Source organism: Ursus arctos, unplaced genomic scaffold, assembly GCF_023065955.2.
Source record: "Ursus arctos isolate Adak ecotype North America unplaced genomic scaffold, UrsArc2.0 scaffold_2, whole genome shotgun sequence".
NCBI lineage: Eukaryota > Metazoa > Chordata > Mammalia > Carnivora > Ursidae > Ursus > Ursus arctos.
The window spans coordinates 9,610,994-9,637,005 of NW_026622874.1; the positions used below are offsets into that span (position 1 = coordinate 9,610,994).

The 26,012-nt window shown below is 48.0% G+C and overlaps 1 protein-coding gene across 1 annotated transcript in view; it reads left to right on the forward strand.

The window, feature by feature from the left end:
* Window positions 1–25,681, forward strand: part of MPZL1 (myelin protein zero like 1) — a 58,591-nt gene extending 32,910 nt beyond the window's left edge. The window contains exons 2-6 of the mRNA XM_026509450.4: window positions 6,104–6,270; window positions 10,787–11,000; window positions 11,729–11,861; window positions 14,232–14,334; window positions 23,007–25,681. Coding sequence (XP_026365235.2) covers window positions 6,104–6,270; window positions 10,787–11,000; window positions 11,729–11,861; window positions 14,232–14,334; window positions 23,007–23,108 — 719 coding nt within the window. The 3' untranslated portion in view covers window positions 23,109–25,681. The remainder of the gene's footprint in view (window positions 1–6,103; window positions 6,271–10,786; window positions 11,001–11,728; window positions 11,862–14,231; window positions 14,335–23,006) is intronic.
* The last annotated feature ends 331 nt before the right edge of the window (window positions 25,682–26,012 follow it).

Genomic DNA, 26,012 nt, shown 5'->3' on the forward strand with positions numbered 1-26,012 from the left:
CCATCTGAATTTTTGAATTAAAGCTTTACCATTTCTCACAGCAGTGTTTGCCACTAACCTGAATCTTCGGCCTGAAAGAAACCTACTTAGTATCTCACTCAGACTGGGATTCCGGTCCCCAGTGGCGTGGATGGTGGGGTTTACAGCAGTAGTTTCTCCACATCTCCGTGTCCTTTACATTTGGTTTTTGAGCCATTTTAACTGACTCTCTTTCATGACTGTGAAGACAAGCTGTCTGGATTCCACAATCATTTTACTATGTATTTCCATAATACTCCTAGTGACTGGGGGGTGGGGGGTGGGGAAAGGCTGGACAAAGCAAACCATTCCCAATTGTTTAAGAAACCAGTGAACTCATCCCTTGCTGGAGCTGCTGGAATGCAGCATGAGAGAGAAACCTGTCCTTTGCCCACACCATGTGTGTCTTTGCCCACAGCAAGCAGCACCATTCCTGGTCATCGTGTGTGGTCGGAAACTGCTGTGCTGTGCTCGGCCGAGCCCTTGGCCGACCGCAGGCACTCTAAGCAGGGTATCCACTGACTCAGCCTTCCCTTGTCCCCCCTGGCGTCACGACTTCCTGGGATCCCTCACATCCCTTTGACCTTAGCATTCTCTGCACTTGGGGGCACTCATCATGGGCAGAAGAGCAACAGAAGGACCGGGGTGGCTGCTGCAGCATGTCTGAGGGAGAAGACTGGGAGGCGAGGTCTGAGGGGTGGCGAGGAGTTAGCGCTTGCTGGGCTCTGTGGGCCTGTGAGGCCTTCCGCCTGATCCTGGCTCACGTGGAGAACCCTTGGAGTAGTTTGAGCGGAGGAGTGGTGTGATACCCTATGTATCTCAAAAAGCCTCCCCATGGATTGGCTGCAGTTAAGTGGGTGAAGGTCGAAGCAGAGACACTGGTTTAGGAAGCCACCGAAATATCCCCAGGGAAAGATGATAGTGGCTGGGACCAAGATGGCGGCGTGGGGAGAGGCCGGGAGAGATCACGTTTCAGAGATGTTTCTAAGAAGACGCACCATGTTCTGTGACAGCATGGAGGTGGGTCGTGAGAAGGAGAGGTGTCAGGAAGCCTCCGCCACTGGAAGAGGCCATGGAATGGTGGGTTTGAGAGTGGGAATCAGGAATTCAGTTTGGACATATTAAAGTTGAGAAGCCAGTTAGATCCACGTGAGGTTGTGGATAGATGTGTGTGTGTGTGTGTGTGTGTGTGTGTGTGTGTGTGTGCGTGCGCAGGGGTCATCAACATTTAGGAGAGAATTACAGCCTCAAAACTAGATGAGGTCGTCAAGAGAAGACATACGATCGGGAGCTCTCCCACATATGGAGGTCAGGAGAACTAGAAAAGGAGCAGGCCATGAGATAAGAAGAGAACCAAAGAGTGATGTTTCAGAAGTCAGACTGAGAAAAAACAGTTGTTCCAAGTGGGAGCGATCAACTGTGTCAGATGTCGAGGTTTGAGAGTTGACTGTTGATGTGGCCACGGGCAGTCATTGGATGCTTTAACGGGAAGAGCTTGTAGTGGAGTGCTGCGAATAAAAGGCTGAACTGGGTTTATTTCAAGAGAAGATGGGAGGAAAGAGATTGGGCCCAGTGAGAACAGACTATTCTTTCAAGATCTGTAAAACAGAAGAGGACAAAACAGCCATCGCTGTGGGGAGATGCAGGGTCAAGATTTTTTTTCCTGTAAAGCTGGGATATAAATATAAATATGGGTATTTATGTGGCTGATGACAGTAACTCAGTAGAGAGTGAAAAATTCCAGAGAAAGAGGGAGAATTGCTGCATTGACATCCTTAGTTAGGCAAGAGAAGATGAGGTCCTGTGCGCAGAGGGGCCAGCCCTGGAGAGCAGTGCAGATGTTTCCTGTGTGGCATCGGAGGAAGGGCCGAGCTTATGGGCGCAGCTGCAGGGAGATGGGGACATGGGGAAGTTCTCTTCTGATCGCTTCTGTTTTCTCAGTGGAATAGGAAGCAACACTCTGGTGGAGAGTGGAGGTGAGAGAGGAAACTATGAAAGTGGCAAATAGATGGACTAGGGAAATGGTGAAGGATTACTGGGCAGCATTAAGAAGTCCCTTTGAAGTCAGTGGTCATGAATTTCAGGTGAAACCAGTCAATGGGATGGTGTGCTTTTCTCCGTCTATGGTCAGCTGCCTCGGTGGGGATGCAGGTTGGGTGAAGGATTGGGTTGAGGTCTGGCCACGAGAGTGCACTGAGCGGGAAGACTTGGGGGATGGGTCCAGTCATGCGGTATGGAACGAGTCTGAGTAGGACAAATGAAGGAAGACATGCTGAGCATGAGAGACCGTAGAGACTGGATGGTTGGTTGATGGATTTTAGGTTCTGCTGTGACTGAAGGGTCAGCAAAGTCAGGGTATTGGGGGAAGTGCTCTAGAAAGACAGGAGGTGGAGTCAGAGAGTAGAGAAGCCTGAGATTGTTGGGGTGGGGGTGCTTGTATTAGTAATAGGGTCTGGGGCCATGGTTCTCAACCATGGGTACTTTGACCCTGAGAGGATGTTTCAGCGTCTGGGGACATTTTTGGTTGCCACAACTGGAAGGGGAGAAGATGCCACTGACAGCTAGCAGAGGCTAGGTACCGTGCTAAACATCCTGTCGTGGATAGGACAGGCCCTGAGCAGAGAACAAGGCAGCCCAGTTGTCCGTAGTGCCGCCATTGAGAAGCCCTGGCCTAGGGTAAGATGTGGGGATGGGTGGCTGGGATAGGCCTGAGGATAATATAACTGGAAAAGAGGAGATAAGCGACGAGACTAGGGCCTTGGAAGGTTCATTTCAAGACTAATGGGATCTCCAAGAACTGGGACAAGGGTAGTGCTGGTGAGAGAGAGAGAGTCAGGGATGAGAGGACATTAACTAGCTATGTATGGAGCCGTTTTATTTTTTCAGAACTGCTGATTGGCCAGAGTTGGAATTCATAATCCTGGCTGTAAAAGCTGCATGTCCTAGTTAGCCAAAGAGTGACTTTTTTTCTTCTTTTAAGTCACTTGTTCATTAACCAGCTCTTGGTATAATTAAGTCTGTCTCAGATAGATTGTCTAAAAGCCAGTTAGGGATTTGGTTAGTCTTTATGGTCAAAATTCAGCGACTAAACTTGGACGCTTGACCTAGTTCCATCTTGAAATAACCTCTCAGGCGTCAGATTTTGCAAGCCAGCCTTGAGGCAGAGATCTGGTTTAAGAAAACCCTTAAGGAGAGACTTACTTATTGACGTTGTAGACTGGCTTCCCTTGCAGTGCCACCACCATGGAGAAAACTAGTCAAATGACACAGAGTAAATAAGGGTTGTAAACCAGTGCTACTTCCTGGAATAAACTCGCCAGGTCGCCTGGTCTTGTGCTTTGTCCCTCATTTTGAACTCAGATGCCTTGGGGCTACTTTTCTGCCTGCCCACAATGGCAAGGAACGTCTTTTGTTTGCTTCTTGTTTGAAAAAAGGGCTTGTTTTGAGGTTTGGATCACAAATAATAATCCATTGTTCTCTATAATAATAATCCACCCTCTTTAGCAGAAAAAAAAAATCTGCTTGATGCAGTGCGGCTATCAGTTTATTTAAAAGAATAGCCAAAAGTGCCCATTGTGTCCTGAGAATAAACATTTGGAAGGTGGTTGGGAGGACCGGGGGAGTACTCTTGTTCTCCTTGGCCTAGAGTCATGGTTAAGACCTCAGGAAGAAAAAATTCTGAATATGATCATCAGGCCCGGGTGACAGACAGCACCCTTCCTTATTCTGCTCATCTGTTACATTCTAAGAATAATTGGGACAGTGCAGATAGGGATTCTTTCCAAACTATGTCTTTCAAAAATTTCGTATTTGGAAGATAATCTTTTCTTCGTTAGCTTTAATTGGTTTCATTTTTAAGCTAAGTAGCTTTCTTTCTAACCTTCATTGAATCCCTGAAAATGTCTTTTTTGAGTGAAGATTGTTTTTATTTTAGCAGCAGTCCTTAAAATTCTTGCAGTTGGCTCTGCTTACAGATTTGAAAAAAGGAGCTGTTTTTATGTTGTAAGTGATAGGCATTTTAATGACTATTTCTGGGCTTAGGCTAACTGAGTAAAGTCAATGGGTGAAGTGAAACTGTGACTCATTGTGGTCAGCTAGTTCTTGAATATATATGTACCAAGCACGCTGAAATGTAAGAGTAGATAGGATTTCACTAAGGAAAGCAAAATATGTTGTGCATGTTCTGTTTTTTTATTTTATTTTATTTTATTTTATTTTATTTTATTTTATTTTATTTTATTTATTTGAAAGAGCGAGCAAGAGCACAAGCAGGGGGAGCAGCAGAGGGAGAGGAGGAAGCAGGCTCCCCACCGAGCAGGGAGCCCGATGTGGGGCCCGATCTCAGGATCCCAGGATCATAACCTGAGCAGCAGGCAGACACTTAACAGCCTGACCCACCCAGGCACCCCAATGTTGTGCATGTTTTTTGCCTTAAATCCTTTATAGGAAAGGGGTCAGTTAAACAAGAAACATGGCTTTATTTTTCTTTAAGATTTATTTATTTATTTTAGAGAGGCGGGAGGGGTTTAGGGAGAGAGAACAAGAAACTCAAGTAGACTCCCCCGCTGATTGCGGAGTCCAATGGGGGGCTCGATCCCAAGACCCCAAGATCGTGACCTGAGCTGCCCTTCAGTCCGATGCTTAATGACTGAACCACCCAAGTGCCTCTAAACATGACTTTAAAGGAAGTGATACCTTACCTAGAATAGTTTTAATTGCATTAAATATGGAAGATGAGAAAAGTTCAATGTGATAGCTGAAATTTAACAGGTAACTAGAACTATTTAAAGAAGTGGGAAAAAAAATGACCTCTATCTACATTATTAAATACAGACCATCAGGGAAGCAACCAAGATGTCCTTCAAGAGGTGAATATCCACAGGGGCGCCTGGGTGGCACAGCGGTTAAGCGTCTGCCTTCGGCTCAGGGAGTGATCCCGGCGTTCTGGGATCGAGCCCCACATCAGGCTCCTCCACGGGGAGCCTGCTTCTTCCTCTCCCACTCCCCCTGCTTGTGTTCCCTCTCTCGCTGGCTGTCGCTATCTCTGTCGAATAAATAAATAAAATCTTTAAAAAAAAAAGAGGTGAATATCCACAAAATGGATATTATTCGGCAATAAAAAGAAATGAACTGTCTTGCTAGCAGTAAAGGGACACAGAGGAAACTTAAATATTGCTAAGCAATAGCAGCTAATCTGAAAAGGCTGCATTTGCTGTATGATTCCAACTCTAAAATGGTCTGGAAAAGGCAAACATAAAGAAACAGTAGAAAGATGAGTGGTTGCCAGGGGTTTAGGGGGAGGGAGGAGAGGAGTGATAAGGTGGAACACCAGGCTGTTTAGGACAGTGAAATGATCCTGTGTTTTACTAGAATAGTGGAAACATTGTCAGAACCCATGAAATGTATAACACAGAGTGAGCCCTAATGTGAATGATGGGCTTTAGTTAACAATAATGTAACAGTATTGACTCATCAATTGCAACAGGTCCTACACTAACAAAAGATGTTACCAATAGGGGAAACTTGATGGGGGGAGGGAGTGAGGGAATAGATGGGAGCCCTCTGCTTCCTGCTCAGTGTTTCTGTAACCCTAAAACTGCTCTAAGAAATAGTTTGGGGGCACCTGGGTGGCTCAGTTGGTTAGGTGTCTGTCTTCGGCTCAGGTCATGATCCCGGAGTCGCAGGATCGAGTCCCACATCGGGCTCCCTGCTCAGCGGGGAGTCTGCTTCTCCCTCTGACCCTCCCCCCCCTCATTCTCTCTTTCTCACTCTCTTTCTCAAATAAATAAAATATTTTTAAAAAATAAAGTCTGTTAAAAGAAAACATAAACATCAGCTACAGCCGAACTAGTGAAAATATCTTCTTACTGAAAAACAAAAACAAAATCCCTGACCCTCAGTTTATCCTGCTTGTTGGAAGTACCTGGCTGTGGAATATTCTGCCAGAAATGTGTAGTACACAGTGGCAACGGATATACTGTCTATATCCAATAACTTTCTCCTTCCCTTTGTCATCTTCTCTGATAGATACGCGGGGTATTTATGCTGGAACCTACTCAAGCTTTCCTTGTTCTTCTCTCTCCAGTGACCACTGGCACGTCAGCCTTGGAGGTATATACGCCGAAAGAAATCTTCGTGGCAAATGGGACACAAGGGAAGCTGACATGCAAGTTCAAGTCTACTAACACCACCGGCACATTGACCTCGGTCTCCTGGAGCTTCCAGCCAGAGGGGACCGACACCACCGTGTCGGTAGGAACGCTCGCCTCCTGTTGCTGGGCCGCCCTCCCGCGTTCATCACTGCTGTCATATCATGAATATCCACTCTAACCGTGGTTCGCTTCCCAAATGCTGGTGTTGGCTCCTCGATTCCAGGGCCCTTCTTTTACTTCAGCTCTCTAGGAAACAACAAGCTCAGCAACCCTTAAATGCAGTTACTTCCTTGGCTTTGCACGGATGGCCCTCGCCCCTTGCCAGCCCCACTGCTCTTCTCCATCAAATCCCCTTACGGGTTTTCTCTTCCTCGGAGCACCTTCTGGTTGACCCTGCTGACTCATCCTGGTTTATCCTCCACATTTCAGCTTTCATTTGCCTCCTTTTTAGTTGTGTTTCTTTGAAGTATTCCATTTTATACACACACGCACACGCACACGCACGCACACTCCTTTCTGATTTAATTATGAGGGGATTTTGGATTTATAGTCTGATTCAGCAGTAGTCCCGGGAACTCACGTGCAGGGGCTCTGTAGGGTCCTCAGAACCGTGCGATCCTGTCTGCCCTCACTTGGGAATAACTCGGAGTAGGAATAGTACGTGGGGGGCTTCAGCCTAAGGTGAGCGGCAGACCGAAGACGAGCGCCACAGAGCTGCCAGGAAGGTGAGTCAGTCAGTAGCTGAGTGCGAGCTGAGCAGTGGGTCGCTTCCCCATGGAACGACCATCCTTTTTTTTTTTTTTTAAGACTTTATTTATTTGACAGAGAGAGAGACAGCTAGAGCGGGAACACAAGCAGAGGGAGAGGGAGAAGCAGGCTCCCCACTGAGCAGGGAGCCTGATGTGGGGCTCGATCCCAGGACCTGGGATCATGACCTGAGCCAAAGGCAGATGCTCAACGACTGAGCCACCATCCTGATTCTTTTTTTTAATATATATACTTTTAAATATTTTATTTATTTGAGAGAGAGCATGCAGGAGAGTGCAAGCAAGGGGGGGGGGCAGGGGCAGACACCTCGCTGAGCAGGGGCCCAGTGCAGGGCTTGATTCCAGGCCCTTCAGATCATGACCTGAGCTGAAGGCAGCCACGTAACCAACTGAGCCACCCAGGTGCCCCAACCATCCTGATTCTTGTTTGCAAGATGGGATTGAGCAGACCTCCCCCTGGGGCTGCTATGAGGGTCACGGAGGACTGTTCAAGTCAAGTGCTCAGGACCACGTCTGGCTTCTGAGGTGCTGACGTGCCCAGTTTATCCTGTTTCTGTTGTTCGTCTGCATGTGGACCTGCTTTAACAGTGTTTCACATTTCAGGGTGTCGGGACTCGGCGGGTACCGAGTCTGTCCCTTCTCATTAAGAAAAATGCTTCTTCTGCATGATGACGAGTTACGTCGCTGGGCATCCTCTGGAGGCTGAACCCCTCGCATGCCTCCATCACATCGCCTCCTCACCATCGTGAGGAACAAGTATTTTCCCCACCACAGATTTGGGGGGCATGGGAAACTGCTCAGGGGTCATGATCTGCCCAGGGTCCTGCCATGCAGGCTGGAATTGTTCAGACCCTGCTGTGTTGCCCTCTGGTTGCTGTATTACTTCCCTTATCTATCCCTTCTTTCTCAGATGGAAAAATTTGTTCATAACGTTCACTGTCTCTAGGCTTTAGGGTTTAGAGTTTGGAAACACTAGGCTAAAGCAGTGTTTCTCAGGCTTTTTATTCATTATCACCTTCCTGAGGCGTCTTTTTGAAACATACTTTCTAATTTGTGAAAAATTTCTGAAATTTTATGAAATTTTAAGACCACAGATAACCTATGAAAGTTGAGTGTCTTTCTTTCTTTCTTTCTTTCTTTCTTTCTTTCTTTCTTTCTTTCTTTCTTTCTTTCTTTCTTTCTTTCTTTCTTTCTTTCCTTCTTTCTTTCTTTGCAGAGAGCCTTTGTGCTAGACTTTCCTCTGGATGGCTTTCCTCTGAGAACTGAGGGACCGCCTGTGTATTATCTCTAGATCATGAGTCCCTGAGGGTCTCCTTTGGGAGAACTTGGGTTGTGTGTGGAGATGACTGTAGCCCCTGGAATAAGACCATTTTTATGTTTAGCCTAAGTGGCTTCATTTTCATATGCGGTGTCATCAAAGCTTTACGTAGTTTCTGTTGAAATAAGTCTCCGAAAGAAAATCTCTGTTGCACTGGGTTGGAATGTATATGCCTGACTTCGAAAAAGTCTTGAGCGGACCTGTTTGCCCCAGGATTTGGATGGGTGTTAGGCCTGAGAAGGAAGGAAGCGGGAGGTCCAGGCCGGGAGTGCAGATTTATGTAACTTACTCACCGCGTACAGCTGGGTGTGATTCTGCGTGAGGTCGCACAGGGGTGAGTGAGAGAACACGCTTGCTACAGACACAAAATTAAGCATGCATACGTTTACTCAAGAGAGTCCAAAGAGTTGTTTAAACCTGTGAGGGTTCCCAACTGAAGTCTTCGGTGAGAGTGGATGGGAGAGGCATTGTTTAGTCTCTAGAACATAAGACATCCCCGGGAAGACACCCAGTGCTAATCCCTTTCTCTCCAATAGTTGGCTCCATTTATGCTCAAAACCTTGCTTGTCGAGTGGGTTGAGGCAGGTTTACAAGACTTAATACAAAGAACATGCTGTATTTTTCATTAAGATATTTAGCTGATCCATTTATACTTACACACCAGCCTGATGACAGGTGATTCCAGAATGCTTAGCTATTGATACAGCATCTTCTAACTGGAGAGTATCAGAATATGTTTAATGAGCCAGATGCTTTGGTTTTTATAGATTCCCGGGGAATTTCAAGCCCGGCATACCATAGATGGCCTTTCCTGTCTGGAATCAGGGTCCCCGTGTCCAGACGAACTCATCTTCTCTGCCCTTTGCTTAGCTTCTTTGCTAGTTCCTTTTGGGTACTTGTGTGTGTGCCTAAGGACCCGATTCTTAAATCTTGAGTCTTGTGGGGGTTTTTTGGTCCTATCCTTCCTTCCCTATCTGCTCCCACTTCTTTTCCACCCCAGGAAATAAGAATGTTTGCTGTTCTTAACAAGCGTGTAGGTTATATTAAGCACAGGGTATATGCTTGATAAATGGTAATGATAATACTGTAAATTGTTACTATTAATATTTCCCAGTCATCATTTAGGCATCCTGGAGGGTGGATTAGAGAAGGTTGAGCCCAGGTAAGAGGCCAGAGGCCAAGATGGTGAGAGCATGAAATGAGGTATTGTCAGGGAAACTAAAGTAGAATTGACAGGATTAGTGGGTTACCTGGATGGGAAGGAAGGTAGAGGACCAAGGATTACTCCACGATTTACGGTTCGGGAGACCGAAGTCATCCACCAGTTGAGATGGGACACACGGTAGAAGGTGAAGTCTTCAGGAGAACCCCTTCCTCCTTAGGGGAACACCACGGGTGGAGAGAGGGGTTAGGGTTACCAAAATGGCAGTGGTCCTTAAATCACAGCAATAGACAAGATCACAGGGAGGATTCACTGTGCCCAGAGGGTTCTGAAAATGTTCTGTTTGAGCTACCACGGAGCTGTGGTTGACTAGTGCTGATTTCTGTCCCTGGCCCAGTATCATCCCACGTGTGAATAAGGGGAAAGGCATCAAGCCTCCTGCAGAGCTGGATTGAAGCCAAGTATCAGGGTAGATCCCCACCCCCCAGGCCTAAGCTAGCTTCTGAGGTGCTGGGCTTGACAAGGTTTCTTTGAGAAATGAGTTCCTTTGCTAAAAGCAGGTATGAGGGCGCCTGGGTGGCTCAGTCCGTTAAGCATCTGCCTTCGACTCAGGGCATGATCCCGGGGTCCTGGGATTGAGCCCCATGTTGGGCTCTCAGGTCAGCAGGGAGCCACCTTCTCCCTCTCCCTCTGCCTGCTGCTCCCCCTGCTTGTGCTCTCTCTCTCTCTATGCCAAATAAATGGATGAAATCTTTAAAAAAAAAATTAATAAAAGCAGGTATGAATCTTGAAAGAGAAGTGAGGACATTGGGGTGTCTGGTCTTCCTCTCACACACCCGTAACGTTTCCCTAGGAAACCGGTACATAAGAGGGAGAAGTCCATCAGATTAACTAGCTGATCTGTGATATACGGGCGTTGCTTGCTTCAGGTCTTTGTAGAACTAAATGGTAATCTTCCTGAATTCAGACTGAAACCTTTGGATTCACAGGCTCAATCATGGTGTGGTCACGGGCTCTGAAGGGTCAGCTGGTCCTGACTTTGACTTCAGATCCACCACCTATTATCGTTGTGACCTTGGGCAGATGGCCTCTTTGAGTGTCCTTTTCCTTATATGTGAAAATAGGCAGTAATCACTACATCAAATAGGCAGTGAGAAGATTTGAGATGATACACGAGTTTATTTACTTCCACTGAAGTAGGACCAAACCCTGTGATTTCTAAACTCCAGGCTGGCTTACTTGTCATATGAAGTCATATTTCTTTCTCTATGAAGTCTTTTGAAAAGAACCTTCCACAGCATGCCTGTTACCAGAGTTTAGAGTGCCTGCCTTTGAGAAAAGCTCATGTGTTCTTTTTTTCTAATTGCAGTTTTTCCACTACTCCCAAGGGCAAGTGTATCCTGGGAATTACCCACCATTTAAGGACAGAATCAGCTGGGCTGGAGACCTCGACAAGAAAGACGCATCAATCAACATAGAAAATATGCAGTTTATACACAACGGCACCTATATTTGTGACGTCAAAAACCCTCCTGACATTGTTGCCCAGCCTGGACACATTAGGCTCTATGTCGTAGAGAAAGGTACTTCCTTGAGTATTTCAGCAGGGGTGACACGGTCACCTTTATCTCAGATTTAGCTGGAGAGCAAGAGTTCCATTTCCAGGTGTGTGGGGAAGAAGTATGTTTGTGCCACGGTTAAGCTCCCTGCCCCCGTGTACCTGGGGCTCGCCCACACCTGCGAGCTCGGGGAGCCCCTGCTTCTCCAGCTGGAGGAGCCGGTGTCTTCATCTGTATACCTAGAGCCCACTGATCCAAACTCAGGAGTGTTCATTCTTCGGTAGTAATTAGAAGTCAGACCGAATTCACGACGGTTGCATGGGCTGGGCAGTGGGAAAGGAGATTAATACTGCTTCCGTGTTCTCCGAGAGAAAGTTTTCACATTTGCAAAAGCACGTTGGTTTTTTCTTCCCTTTTTGGGAAAGAAAGCAGGAAATGCAGGTCTGGTGTCTCCTTTTGAGACAAAGTCTGCTTTGTTGGAGAGCAAATTGAGGTGAATTCACACCCTGGGGAATTTCGCTGACTTTAGAGCCTTGAGAGGGAGGGATTGTGCGTGTAGAAATGCTTTGCTCCGTAGTCCGTTCTTTATCCGATGACATTGGTACGTCCTCAGTGACACACTAGGAGCTCGTGATGTGGACAATAAAAGAGGAAGTGGACACTGCTAAAGTGCTTGCTTATTCATTTAGTAAAATCGCACTTCTTGTCTTGGTCGCCAAGTACCTTAAAACGATTTTGTTCTTTCTCTCTAGAGACCTTGCCCGTGTTTCCAGTTTGGGTGGTGGTGGGTATAGTCACTGCCGTGGTCCTAGGTCTCACTCTCCTCATCAGCATGATCCTGGCCGTGCTCTACAGAAGGAGAAACTCTAAACGGGACTATACTGGGTAAGAAACACTGCTCTGGGGGGAGAAGGGGGGGGAAGGAATCAAAAAACTTTTTGTGGACAAAGCATGGTGAAGTATTAGGTACTGTTCGCTTTTTACCTCGGAATCGGGGAGTGTGGCATTCAGGGCCCAGCAGAGAGCGGTGGCCCGCGCGTAAGTGTGGCCTGTGGCCCTCCGCCCCACTCCAGAGTGCCTGTCGCGGGTTCGGTGCCTCAAACAGCAGCGCAGTCTCTACTCTGCGTGTCACTACCTTCCACACCACAGTTAGGACCACGGAGCCACAGACGTCCCTTTCCCACTGTGAATGTGGTTTGAAGCCCTTGGTAGTCATCTCACCAGGTTCTTCTTTTCAGTTAGGTAAATAGAAAATGCTAGTTCCAGAGCATGGCGCTGATAAACACCTCCAGCCCATGTGAAATGAGGGCTTTTCCCTTTTGTTGTGTCGTAAGCAGTGTTGTTGCTTTGATCTCGCACGCATGGCTGGACTCCTCCAAACTGGGATAATAAGAGTTGCACACCAAAATATACCAGCGGTAAAGAGAAGTAGATTTTCCTTTCGTGTATGGCTTCTCAGAACACCTTGGAGCAGAGGGTGCATGTCTCACTGAAGGACCTTCTCTCTCCCCCGCTCCAGCTGGACAGCCAGCCCGCGTAAGCCATGTAGGACTCCTGGGGTAAGACCGAGCCCCTGTGCACGGGCTCCCTGTAACGAGCCCGCAGGGAGTGTGCTCTGAGAGGACCGCATGCCCTGGCCCCCGTGCTGGTGGACAGTGGGAACCCAGGCTCCGCTGCTCTGGTCTTTAGGAGTGCCGTGTTCTAACAAGTTTGCGTGTTCGGATGCAGAGCTTGTTTGCTTGGGATGCGTCTGTCTGCCGACTCTGTCTTCCCCTTTGCATGGTGAGTGCTTTACGATGAATTGTAACTGGAGCGTTGGTTTTCAACATGAGACTAATCCAGGGTGCTGACCTGCCAGGGTCTGTATGTAGTTCTGGCTTTGGGGTTCGTAAGGGGGCAGAAAAGTGTGCCTTTGAATCCTGCATGGCATCATGAATGCTGCTTTTCTTCTTACTGTGGTTTTTTTTTCCCCTCTCCTGCTTTTTCTACCTTGGTGTGCCGGGATCAGATCCTGCTTATCTTCTTCTTAAGGAAAGCTGACATAGACGACACTCTGAGACTGTAGCAGGGCTGGGGTCCTCTTCCACTCCCACTAGACACATGGTAACTAATCACGTTGCCCGTTGCTGTTAACACTGATGCGTATGTATCCAGCCCATCCCCCTCGTCGACAACTAACCAGCTAGCTCTGAGCTAACCCAGCAGTTATTATGGTTTGTCCACAAATGCGTCCTGTGTTTGCATTGGCAACTCGTTGAGCTTACCATCCCAGGGAAGTTGGGTGGTCAGTTTTCCTAGAGGTCTTGTGAGCGTCTGAATATATATGTTCTTCACCTAGAATGGCTGCGTGTGTGTGTGTGCGTGTGTGCGCGCGTGTGTGTGTGTGTGTGTTCGTGTGTTCTTTCATACGTGAATTGTGTTATTGGTGATCGAGACCCTCTTTGTGCTAGATACTCAGACATTTTGGTTTGGGATACTGAGCTTAGAGCTTCCTGTTGCAGAGAAGATGCAGTTCCCAGAACACACAGTTTGCTTTGGTCTCAGTAACCACGCTTGAATGTGAACCTCCCCAAACTCCTGAGGTTTTCTTTAAAAATGCATCAGAAAGGATTGAAGCCCTGACAGGTACCATTAGAGAATCCCTAATGACCTACCTCCTGGCATTCACTTTCCCTTCTTTATTTATGAGACAGTGCTTGTTGTTAAACACCCCCAGAGCCCTGACGGAGCTCAGCCTGTGGGATGGGACATGCCACAGTTTCTTATCATTGGTGACCTCCTGGGTTTCTTGGTTGTAGTCTTCGTGGGGAAACTGGATATGGGGAGCTAAGGAAGGGAAGGGGTGAGATGAGCCAAGGAAGCAAGCTGGATATGGATCCGTAAGGCAGACGTTTGCCTCGGGTTGCTATTACAAAGGCTTAGCTTGCTCCTTGCAGCATTAATCCCAGAGAAGGTGTGATCGCAGGGGAGAAACACAAAGCAGCAGAAGGATAAGCAAACCTTACAGCCAGAGTCCCATCCAGCAGACAGCGTGGCTGTCTGGTTCGTCCACACACAGTAGTTGATCGGCTTAGAGTAGTGTCAGGGATGAGAAATAGCCTCCAGACCGTGACCCTTTGGCTGCTCGTCATCCCATTGTGTTTTGTTTTATCTGCTGCTTCATTTTGTCATCGCTTGCATATCTATATTTTTTTTCCCATTTATTTTAATTTTTTTTTCTTCCTACATTTGTTCTCCAAACTGCCAACGGCCCAGGTGCAGCACGTCTGAGAGCGTGTCTCCGGTTAAGCAGGCCCCGCGGAAGCCCCCCTCCGACCCCGAGGGTCTAGCGAAGAGCCTGCCTGCCGCGTCCCACCAGGTAACGGCCGACTGCCGCTCCGCCCCCGCCCCGCGCGCTGGCCTGGGCGCTCGGTCACTCTCCTGGGGCAGGAAATGGTCCCGGGCCACGAGGCAGGAAGGAGAGCGAGAGGGGAAATGAGCTGGCACAGGAGGGCCACGACAAGACACGTGCAGAAGAATCCAACTCGCGTAAAGGGTTCCCCCAAAGCACCACTCCCGGGTTGTTGACTAATACCGCCGCTCCTCTCGGCCAAATGCAATGAGGAAGTGGCCTTGTCAGATGTGGTTCCTTACTTGCTTGAGGAAATAAATCCAGGGATCTAGAGTACGTTTTGAAGCGCTCTGTAAGACAAGGGATTAGCAGGGAGAATGGATGTTCTTGGTACTGAAAATAAAACAGAAAAAAATTATTTTGTATGAGTTCTTTAGAAGAAGTTGAAAGTAAACGTGAAGCCGAATGATTGGTAGGTTTGGTGAACGAGGAGAAGCATTGATTTCTACTCCTCGTAGAAAGTGCAGAAGAGAAGTAACTTCCGTCGGGAGCTCAGCATAGAATCTAGCAGCATGTTAATACCGTGTTAATCTTAACACAGTTCATACTGTGTTTCGGCTGTGTTGTTGGAACTCTCATTGTGGCATGGCAAAAATTCCAGAGCTGTGTCCTTCTGGGGCAGAAAGCATTCTAAGGAATTTGGCCAGTTACAGCTTTGCCCTGAGGCATTTCGGAGGTCAGAAGGATCTAAAAGGAAGCAAAGGAACAGCAGCGTTCTGTGGAGGTGGCACTCAGGGTCTTCTGCCCCTCTTGCTACACAGTGAGGACACTGAGGCATTGTGACGTTAAATCACTAAGAGCACACACCCAGCAAATCACAGAGTTGGGCCTAGAACTCAAGTTCTAGCACATTCTCTTGTCATATCATAGCATCAGAACTCATGACCGATCCTAGTCTGTCTGTCTCCGATAACATAGTATATCTCAGACACCTCGGTTCGCTAATTTGGATTGCAGATGGGAATAGGGCTATGGAGAAAGGCGTGGGAGTTCGGCCTAGCATCCAAAGAAGGCTTGGAAACTTTTCCTTCTGCTTTGAAGTGCTGTGGGAGTTGCTCACCTGTTGTTGAAAACAAACTAGGGGGGAAAAACAAAAAAACAACAGAATAGTTTTTGGACATTGAAAAACAAAACAGCACAGTGTGGTACCGTGATCCCTGAGACAAAGGACTTGCAAACACGAGGAGCCCTGTGACTGTCCGAGCTTGCTGCCAGGACACAGCTTCCAGACTGCAGTGCTGGCAGGGAAGCACAAACGGAGCTCAGTTGTCTCACTGAATTGAGGAGCGGAGGTCAGTGTTTGCGGAGGCCAAGGTGTCTAGGATATAAGAGGCAAAGTACCAGAGAAGAAACTACTCAGAGCCAAAGAGATGTGGCGTCGTGGAGGTCTCTTGAGCCTTTTCAGAGTAGAAATTTTTGCGTGCATGGGAAAAAACACCCTCCAACCAGAGAACCACCTGAAACCACCAAGCAGGGCTGGGAATTGTTCGTGGTCCTAGAGGCCAGAGCGCAGAGACCTCGTGATGTACGGAGCATTGTTTGTGGTCCTCGGCATGGTCGTGCCTCGGTGGTAGGACTGATGGAGCACCAGGGTGTGGATACCGTGGACCCACCACGGCAAAGCTTCAAAGGAGGCCTTTAAAGAATCGCACTAAACTGAAAGTATTTTAGCTGCACGCCAGAAAACATCCAACACTGTAAGAATGCAACAAAATCCAGCACCCGGCAGTGTCGAGTTTGCAATGTCTAGCACCAGTCAGAAATGACCACACCTGCAGAGAAGCGGGAAAATAAAAACAGAACCAGGAGAACAGTCAGTCAATTGAAACAAACCCAGAAATGAGACAATGGACGTAGAACCAGGACTTGTTTAAACAAGTATGAAAATCTTATAAATAACCTGAATGATGTAAAGAGAACCTTGACATGATGAGACAAATATAAAAAAGACCAAAATGGGAAAGAAAAAAAATCATCGGATGGCATACACCACAGAAGAGAAGATCAGTAAGCTCAAAGACGCAGCAGTAGACACTGTCCAGAATGAAGCACGAAGAAGGGCAGACTGCAGAGAATGGGCAATACCTGATTAGAGTGAGAAAAAAAAATGAAAGAAATAATAGGCAAACGCTTTCCATTCTTTTAACTGTTTCTTCTGGTATTTATCTTCATGTTTCTAAACAACTTTATTATTTTTTTCTTAAGATTTTATTTATTTATTTGACAGACAGAGACACAGCCAGGGAGAGAGGAAACACAAGCAGGGGGAGTGGGAGAGGAAGAAGCAGGCTCCCAGTAGAGCAGGGAGCCCGACTCGGGGCTCGATCCCAGGACCCTGGGATCAGGCCCCGAGCCAAAGGCAGACGCTTAATGACTGAGCCACCCAGGCGCCCCTCTCTTATAATTTCTGTCTTTCATGTCAGAAGCTTGACTCAGATGCTCAATGATCCTTGCTTAGCCATTGATATTTAAGGTACTCAAATCTGATCAGAAGCTCTTTGTACAGAGAGAGCGCTTCTGGGTAGTGGGCTTCACTGTTGGTATAAAGTGCTGGCCGTCTTCTATTTGGGGTCCTCTAGATATCAGTTGCTGAGAGTCTTTTTGGGGGGGTTAGTCACTTTCTCTAGAAAGAAATCCCTGCTTGGGAGCTGAGCAGAGGAAGGAAAGATGAGGGCTCACTGTTCTGTAAGCAGACTTGCCCACCCCGTTTTGAGTGCCTGCTGTCCCTGAGTCAGAGACTGGCTCACTTCCTGTGAGTAAACCCCCAGGGGTCTGCCCAGGCCCAACTCGATGGCATTTTCTAGAAGTTGGTGAGAAAGAATCCAACCATTGTGTCAGTCTGTATTGGCATTTTTCAGCCTCTGCAAGATAACACCAGATTAGCTTTGGGCGTAAAACTGTGGTGTTTCTCCCAGTTGATTCCTGCGTGATTTCCTTTGTGCTCAGGGTAGACCCCTGAAGGCCTCTTCTGTCCCCATCAGGTCGTAAATCAGGGTTTCTGTTCAGGTGCCGTGTACCTGAGCGCCCTTTGTCTGACTCAGTTATTTTTATCAAGTCATACTGTACCTTTTATTTTACAGTTGGTACTTGTTAAAACTAGTTTCTGCCTTACCTGTTCCCGGAACTTACAAATCCTTTGCCAGTTAACGCAAGGCTTGGAAGCAGATCACGTGACTTCCTAGCAGCTTTCTCTTCTAGCTTTTGTTTTATTTCGCTTTGCATTTAGTGGCAACAGGGACCGCTATCCTAAGGTTAAAACATTTGCTTCGGTCACACCATAAAATTCCCAAGCGCCATAGAGCATTAGCAGGTGATCCTAGTGTGTGCTTTTTTTTTCTTAAAGATTCATTTATTCATTTGAGAGAGAGAGAGAGAGAGAGCCGGCGGAGGGGCAGAGGGAGAGAATCTCCATCCAGACTCCCCGCTGAGCACAGAGCCCAGCTCGAGGCTCGATCTCACGACCCCGAGATCATGACCTGAGCTGAAATGAAACGTCACTCAACCAGCTGAGCCACCCGGGCTCCCCTGTGTGCGCTTCCATTCACCGTTGCTCACGCGCCGTCTTCCGTTTCGCAGTAGCAATGTGTCTCTAAGTACCGAGTACTGGGTGGAGGTTGTTCTCACCGGAATCCTTGTGGTACAGTCTCTCTCCAGTTTGTTCACACTGATGAACAGTTGGCCACTGACTCTGCAAAGGTTTTCACAGTGTAGGAAAAACTTGCTTGACCTGATATGTTCGTCTTATTAGGGAATTTATGAGATTAATTACCTTTGATAAGTTGAATGCAACCAAACATAATGATTCTCTTAAGAGTCCAGTCATTCTTCCGTGTGTTCTGTTTGGATCACTTCCACGCACACGTGGGTGCTTACTGTTCGGGCAGCGTAGGCTGAGCGTGGGAAGTGCAGGGATGATTAGCACCCAGACCCTGCCTTCAAAAACCTTTGAGTCTCCTGGGTTGTTTTTAGGCTTTTCTGTGATGTCCTGAATTTTTAAAAATACCCTAATGAACAGATTTTTTTTTTAAAAATACCCTGACAAACAGCCTTGAGGAAGTCTTCATGCTTAGATGAACTCCAGGGTAGTGTTTTAAGAATTACTGATGTATAGGGGCGCCTGGGTGGCACAGCGGTTAAGCATCTGCCTTCGGCTCAGGGCGTGATCCCGGCGTGATCGAGCCCCACATCAGGCTCCTCGGCTGGGAGCCTGCTTCTTCCTCTCCCACTCCCCCTGCTTGTGTTCCCTCTCTCGCTGGCTGTCTCTCTCTCTGTCAAATGAATAAATGAAATCTTAAAAAAAAAAAAAAAAGAATTACTGATGTATTAACGGACTGGCACGGACTCTGGGGTCCAGCCAGTGGTGTCAGCTTGGGGAGAATGAGTTCACCTCAGCATCTGTTCCTCATCTCTGAAATGATGGATTGGGGCAGGTCGGTCTTCTCATTTTTCTGTTTTTAATTAGAAGGGCCCGTGATGCACTGTGCTTTGTAAGGACAGGTGGAGGCAGTCGCTGCCCGTGCTAGCAGTCAGGTTGGTGATGTGGGGCTCGGATAGGAATATTTGCAAACTATCCCTTGGTTCTTTCTTCCAGGGGTTTTATCATGACATGTTCCCTGATCAGCAAAACCTCCCATTTCCTACCCGCTGGCACCATCTGAGAATCTAATAGCATTAGTAATTACTACTTGGAGGAATAAATAATTCCATGTTATTTTATCAGAAGAAGAGAAATAACAGGAGTGCACTAAGGAAATTTACAGAAGATGAGACGTAACACCCAAGCAGGACATGAAGCTTGCTGTATTATTTGTCTGTCTTTGGTCACTATTTTTGTTACAATTGGAAGGCTTGAAAAAGTAGCTTTAATTAACAGTCAGAGGTTCATTAACTGACAAGAGGTCCCAAACCAGGCACTTCTGTTTTTAGTTCAGTGCCCTCACAGTGTCATCAGCAACATAGTTCTTTCCACCGTATTCTTTCATCCTCGGTATAATATCTTTGTTCTTGGGCTCCTTCCGCGGCCTCCAGATGGTTTCAGGCAGCGCCTGAGAAAAGGGGAGCTTAATCTCCTCCCATGAAGTTTTTTTTTTTTTTTTAAAGATTTTATTTATTTATGTGACAGAGAGACAGCCAGCGAGAGAGGGAACACAGCAGGTGAGTGAGAGAGGAAGAAGCAGGCTCATAGCAGAAGAGCCCGATGTGGGACTCGATCCCGGAACGCCGGGATCACGCCCTGAGCTGAAGGCAGACGCTTTAACGACTGCGCTACCCAGGCGCCCTCCCATGAAGTTTTTATTACGGAAGAAGACCTTCACCAGAAGTTCCCTCAGCAGGCTTCTCTGAGTCCCCACTGGGCCTGGGTCACGTGCTGATGCCTCTTCCAGTCATGGGCAGGGGGACAGGAATGGTGACTGGCTTCACCCCTGGGGGCAGGGGACGGTGGGCTAATTTACCCGGGTGAAGGGGCCATGAACACCAAACCCAAATTAGGGTTCATCCAGCGAAGTGGAAGCAGAAGGTCGGGCTGGCAAGGGTGTTGGGTAGGCACCACGTAGAGTATGCTGGCATTAGGGATGAGGAGTAAAATTCTTCCTTTGTGTAGTTTCGTTTAAAGTAATTTCTGTGGGTCTCTTTCCTGAATCCTTTTGTGGAAATGGTTAATGTTTTGTATGCAAAAGGCAGGAATGGGTGGGGGGCGGTGATGGAGAGAGGACTAGTTAGGGACTAGTTAGGCACCTGTCAGCGTGGGGGGAAGGTTTGAAGTGCGCATGCGCAGCGCCGCCTCGGGTTCTCCCTGCGGCCCTACGAGGCCGGTTCTTGTATCGTCCCTGTGTTAACACTTGAAGAAAAGGAAGCTTTGTCAGGTTGAGTCACACTGGCTCAAGGTTACTAGGTAGTGGCAGAGCTGCTGTTAGATCCAGATCTGTCTGGCTCGAAGGCAGATGCTGATTTTCTCCTGCCTGTCCGGTTCCTTTCACGGCCGCTCTGATACTCGGTCTCGTTTATCTCAGAATCCGAACTTGCAGCTGTGTTTCACACCTGTTTTTGGCAGCGATTCCTGAAAAGGGTGTTTTGTGAACGGTCACCGAGCATATGGTAAAAGCAGATGTTCTCTCTTGGGGTTACCTCTGCTAGGGGCTCAGGCGCCGCTGAGATTAGAAAGGGCCGCAGAGACGATGGGAAGTGGACAGACAGCAGGACAGGACACGGTAGCTGCGGCGTCATTCGTGCGTGTTTGGAGGTAGGCGTCCTTGCTCTTCTGTAGCCCTTTCCTCAAGAACCCTCTCCTCCCACCTTCACCAGTATGTTTTTTATATTGGAATGGATTTCATACACGTGAAATTCAGGAGTAATTTTATCTCTAGTTGGCACTTAAAAGAAGAGACCTGGGTCAAGCAATTCGTTTCTTGAAACATTTTCAGTAGTTAAGGACAATTTATGTTGTAAATAGTTGGGGGAAAATGTATCCAGAGCAATTTTTCACTGGATTGCTGTAATTCTTTGTGGTAAAGCCCACCCCCACCCTGCACAAAAAAGTGGAGGGTAGAGGGGGTGAGTGCCAAGGTGTGCAGTAAAAACATCTGGGTTAGCATAGGTGCTGTTCTTGGTGGTGTTTTAATTCTCGAATACCAAAGAGTGACGATCTTAGCAGTGGTGGAGTCATTTCCACATTGATCTTGGTCCCCTGGATCCTCTTCCATGTTCCACAGAGACCCAGGATACTTTCGGCTTCCAGATCACCTTCAGAACCTGGCTTCAAAGAGCTGTTCTGGATTGAGCTAGATCTGTCAGCCGATGCCCAATCGTGACCCACATCCCAGAATTCCTTTGGCTCCATTACGCCATCCAGCCCTTCATGGGCACCTACTGGGTCTGCCCAGTCCTGCTCCAGGCACTTACCTAACAAAATCCCTGACCTCAAGACCCCATTGGAAGAGGGAAAGGGAGCGAGGACATGGGATAGTGGGAAGCAGTTTGGGGGAAAAAAAAATCCGTCAACAGGAGGGAATGCTTTCATCTATCAGTGTTTTCCCAGTTGCTTTCGACAAATTGTTGCGTCCTTTTGGCATGAAAGACAGCACTGTCTCAATGAGACACCTTACTGGTATTGTAACATTTACTGACTGATTCTCGGCTTATTCTCTATTCTTTCTTCATCTTTGTTCTCTCTGTTCTTTCTTTTCCACTCACCTAGTAGATCCGTTAGCTATTGCTGTGTAACAAACCACCCCAAAACATACCGGCTTAAGCCAGCCACCATATTTTTTTGGCTCCCAGTAGGTTGGCTGGGCAGATCTGGTCAGGAGCAGTTCAGCAACCTCTGGCTGGACCAGATCAGTTGGCTGGACTGTCTGCAGTGGTTTCCATCACAGTCTGTTAGTGGACAGGCTGTTGGCCTGAGAGGCGGCCCTGGGATATTGTTTTGTAACCACTTCGGGTGCACACCGTGCAGCCCTGACAGCCGGCATGTTCCTTCTGGAGAAGTCGGAGCGCCTGCACTCCTCGGGCTCCCCCATGACACGTTAGGGGATGCAGGCTATGGGGCTCCTAGGTGGGAATAAAGATGTTTAGTTGAAACTGCGGGCTTCTGGCTACTGAGCCTCTGATTGCAAAGTTGAAAGCTGAAGCACCATATTTGGCTTCTCAAGGAGAGTTTCCTGGATTGGGAGAAAAGTCGACTTTGCGTTATATTGAACTTGTCTTTTGCACTCAGGGCTGTTGTGTTATTGTTGACTTGAGAATCTCCGGGTTGGAGGGGACGATGAGGGTCGTAAAGTGCAAGCACCCGTTTGATCTTTGAAACTCCAGCCTCTGCTCAGACCTCCTCCCCCAGGAGCCGGAGAGAGAACTCACTGTCCACCCCCGGCAGCCCTCCTGCCCTGGCTGCCCTGTGGGACCCTGGAGCCCCCTTCTCACTGCTGAGGCCAAAGGGAGGACTTGGTCTCCACTAGTCTATCCAGAGTGTTCTGTATGTACATTGCTCCAGGTCATAGCTTTTTGGTTTTTTACTTTAAAACAGGAAAAATAGTTACCTGGTCTTAGATACTGAAGAGGCAATACCTTTATTAGGATAGGATCAGACCAAAAGAATTATACTCTAAGTAGGTACATGAGAGAATATTCGAAATGTTTTTAAGCACCTGTTTGTACAGAGTGACCAGTTCAGATTGGCCGTATCTGTGGGTGATGCCCAACGTGCTGCTTTCTGAGGGACATTGATCTGAGGCTCGCGATTTCAGTGGGGCTCAGGTTGGTTGGGGAAGTGCCCATCTTCGACCTGAAAACCCTGATCCCAGTTACAGGGGTTGAGGAATTCTGTGGCACGTATGGAGATGAGGGTAATTCCTGAGGAGGAATATTATATTGTATAGAAATTCCCAGTCAGATACAGAAGTCGATGTACTGTGTGATGTCATATGCCTCCGTGCACCAGCTTTCACGGTCACCGAAGCATCTGCAGCCTTGTTTTAGGGTCAGCCCTGGACATACTGTTTCTAAGGGGTCTTCTTGAAGACATTCAGAAGAAGGAGCTCATGACTCTGGAACCCTAATGTTACCGCTGTAATACTGCTTCTGCACCTGCCCCCAAAGGGACCACCGGGTTTTCCCAAACCCTTAATTGTGTTTCTCTTCTCCAGGGCCCAGTCATATACGCGCAGTTAGACCACTCTGGTGGACATCACAGCGACAGGATTAACAAGTCAGAGTCTGTGGTGTACGCGGACATCCGGAAAAATTAAGAGAAGACCCAGAACATATCCTAAGCAAGAAACCAACGAAATGGGACACTTGTGCAGAAAATGGAACCCATAGCCACGTGTGGCCTTGGAGAGCCGGGCAAGGACAAACACAGTTTATTCATGGAAGGAGAAAAAGATGTGTATAAAGGATGTGTATAAATATTCTATTTAATCCGATATGGGGAGCCAGTGTTGCATGACGAAAAGATGGTATGATTCTACGTATATATAAATTGTCTTGCTGTTTTTACTTTCTTTCAGGGTCCTTTCCAGTTGGGAAAAGTCAGAAACATTCCTGTCGCTGTCATTTAGGTGTGGTTTGCCTTCGTGGAGACGGTAGCAGATCTTTCGTATTTCAGTAGACATGGCCCTTTTATCTAAGGGCTTAACCAGTCGTAGCATTGATCGTGGTTGGAGTGGAGACACTGTGATGGCAGCGTGCCCGGGGGGCCTCTAACCCAGTGTTAACCCCACCTCTTGGGCTCTAGGATTTAGAAAACCTCCCTTAGCCGTGCCACTTGAAGTTTGAGACGTTTTTGTTGGTGTTTTTCCTCTCTCAGATACAGGGCAGTTTTTTGCTTTAAGTGTCGTCAGACCGTGAGACCGACTTTAATGTTAAACCCTTTATTGTATCAGTTTGTGCATTTGTCATGGCAAGACCAGCAAAGGATAAATGCCAAGGTCACCTCTTTCTAGGTACGTTTAGATCGATAACAAATACATGACTCAAGTAGGAACCTAGGCCTTGCTGGAGGAGCACTGTACCATTTGGAGAGTAAAAGGTACCACTTATGTTCATTGCCCAAGTCCCTCCTGCTCAAAATAAGGATCCCCATACAGCCGAAGGAGAGGGATTTTATTTCCTTTTAAGTCGGCACAAATGGGATCATTAGAAGCCAGTCTAGCCTCCCAGAGCTGTCTCCAGAGAATCATCCTTGTAAAAGCTTCCATCATGATTCCGGCAAGAGGCGGCATTAGTCATGGTTCTGTAATAGCTTCACGGTGTGTCAAAGGTAAAGAGAGTCTAGATTTTTAAATCAGCAGGTAGGGTTATTAGCACTTCTACTCTGGAAGTCTCTTCTCTGTTACTGTTTTTGGAGTTTTGGGGGGGGGGGTTTGGTTTTTCTTTTTTGTTTGTTTTTACTTTTTTCCCCCCACTTTTTCCCATTATATGGAATTGATAATGAGACGAGGAAGAATTTTGGGTATCCTAAGAATTCATCTTCTTCCATTGACTACCCTCCTTACCCCATCTCAAGCCAGTGAGTTTATCTTTTACTGGGAATGAAAAACATGGCGAAGATCAGCGAACCCTTCTTTTTATTGTCATTCCCCCTTTTTCCTGGATTATTTTGTTGTAACAGAATTTCTTTTCCACTTAAAACGAAGTGGAACACCCTGGTCGTGGGCAGGATACCGGCCAGCAGGTCACAGAACACGTTCGGGTAATGCTGGTTTTCCTGCCATTGCGTCTGAGGCGTGCCCGGAGCAGCTCCCTTGGCCTCCCCGTCTCCTGTCCCCTTCGTGAGGGAAACTGAGGCCGAGTGTCCGCGTGCTCCCGGAGGGCCTTGGGTACAGAAGTGGCGCGAGGTGATAATGCAGGAAGGGTCTATGAGCTTTGACACTAATCCCCGTCTGGCCGTGTGGCCTTGTATTTCCCGAGGACCCCCTTGCTGTGATGGCCCCGGGGCTCACCCGAGATGTTTCTGCAAGGCGGGCAACTTTGCCTTGCCCCCCAAAACTTCCCTGTATCCGTTCCGAGAACTGCAGGAGGCTCCGAAGACCTGTGTGTGCGTGTGTGTTTGGGGGGGGGGGGCTGGGATTGTCCCCCTTCTTCCATCGGATGCCGAGATGACAACATTCTTGGGGCGCTTTTGCCACCGTGAGACTTGGACAGCTGACCAGGACTGTTGTAAGGCAGAAAGTTCACCAATTGTTGAGAGACCAAGTGCGTGCAATGTTTCCTTGCAGTCGGCTGTTGCAGAGAAAAGGGGCCTCCTCCGTCCCCCCTGCCGGGTCCTGTGAATAAAGGAGACCCTCCTAATACCTCCTGAGAGTGACAGTCCTGATTGCTGTGAAGCTGCCACCCCAGGGCACCAGCGCCGCGCCCCCTCTAGCGACACCCACCGGCCTCCACCCCACCTTGCTGCCCCCCTGCTGCCTCCCCCCCACCTCCTCCGCCAGCCAGTGTCATTCTGGGTCTGTGGGGCAGGCTTGGGTAGAGCACCTCAGCCTCGGGGCTTTCTCCTAACCTCCTCTGGGTTTTTGGCCCTTTGCCTTGGGTCCCAGCGTTGCGTGCCAGGCCCCAGATGACAGCAGTGGGGTTGCTCTCAGCCCACAGAGCTGCCCTCCCATGTCTAATTATTGGCAGAACGAGACCTTTTAACATTCCGTGTGATCAGGGGCCACCCAGAAGGGATCACTTCGAGGTGAAAATCCCAAACCACCTGTAGGTTTTCAGTAGAAATGTATCCAGCTCGGGAAAAAGCATCAAGTTCATTATTATTTGTTGGTTTTTTCCTTCTTCAGAATTGTACTTTTGTGAATATTTTAATACATCTTTTTCAATTACCGAATCGTGTCCTGTGCTCATTTCCAACCCAAGTATTAAAAGAGATGAAAGCCTTTTCCTTCATCGCACTCGGGTCACAGTGGCCTCATTCTTCAGGAACATCACGCATTGCCGGCCTCCGGCCCTTTGCACCTGCCGTCCCCTCTGCCCCGAGCTCGCAGTGGGTGCTTTGCTCCCTCACTTCCTGTAAGTCTCTGCTCACTTCAGAGAGCCCTCTGCCGTAGATGAAAGAGCAGCACCCCCCCCCCCCACCGCTGGCTCCCCGGCCCCCTTAATGCCACTCCGTTTTTCTCCTTCTGTCCAGCTGTACGTGTGCTTGTCTGCTTCTCCCT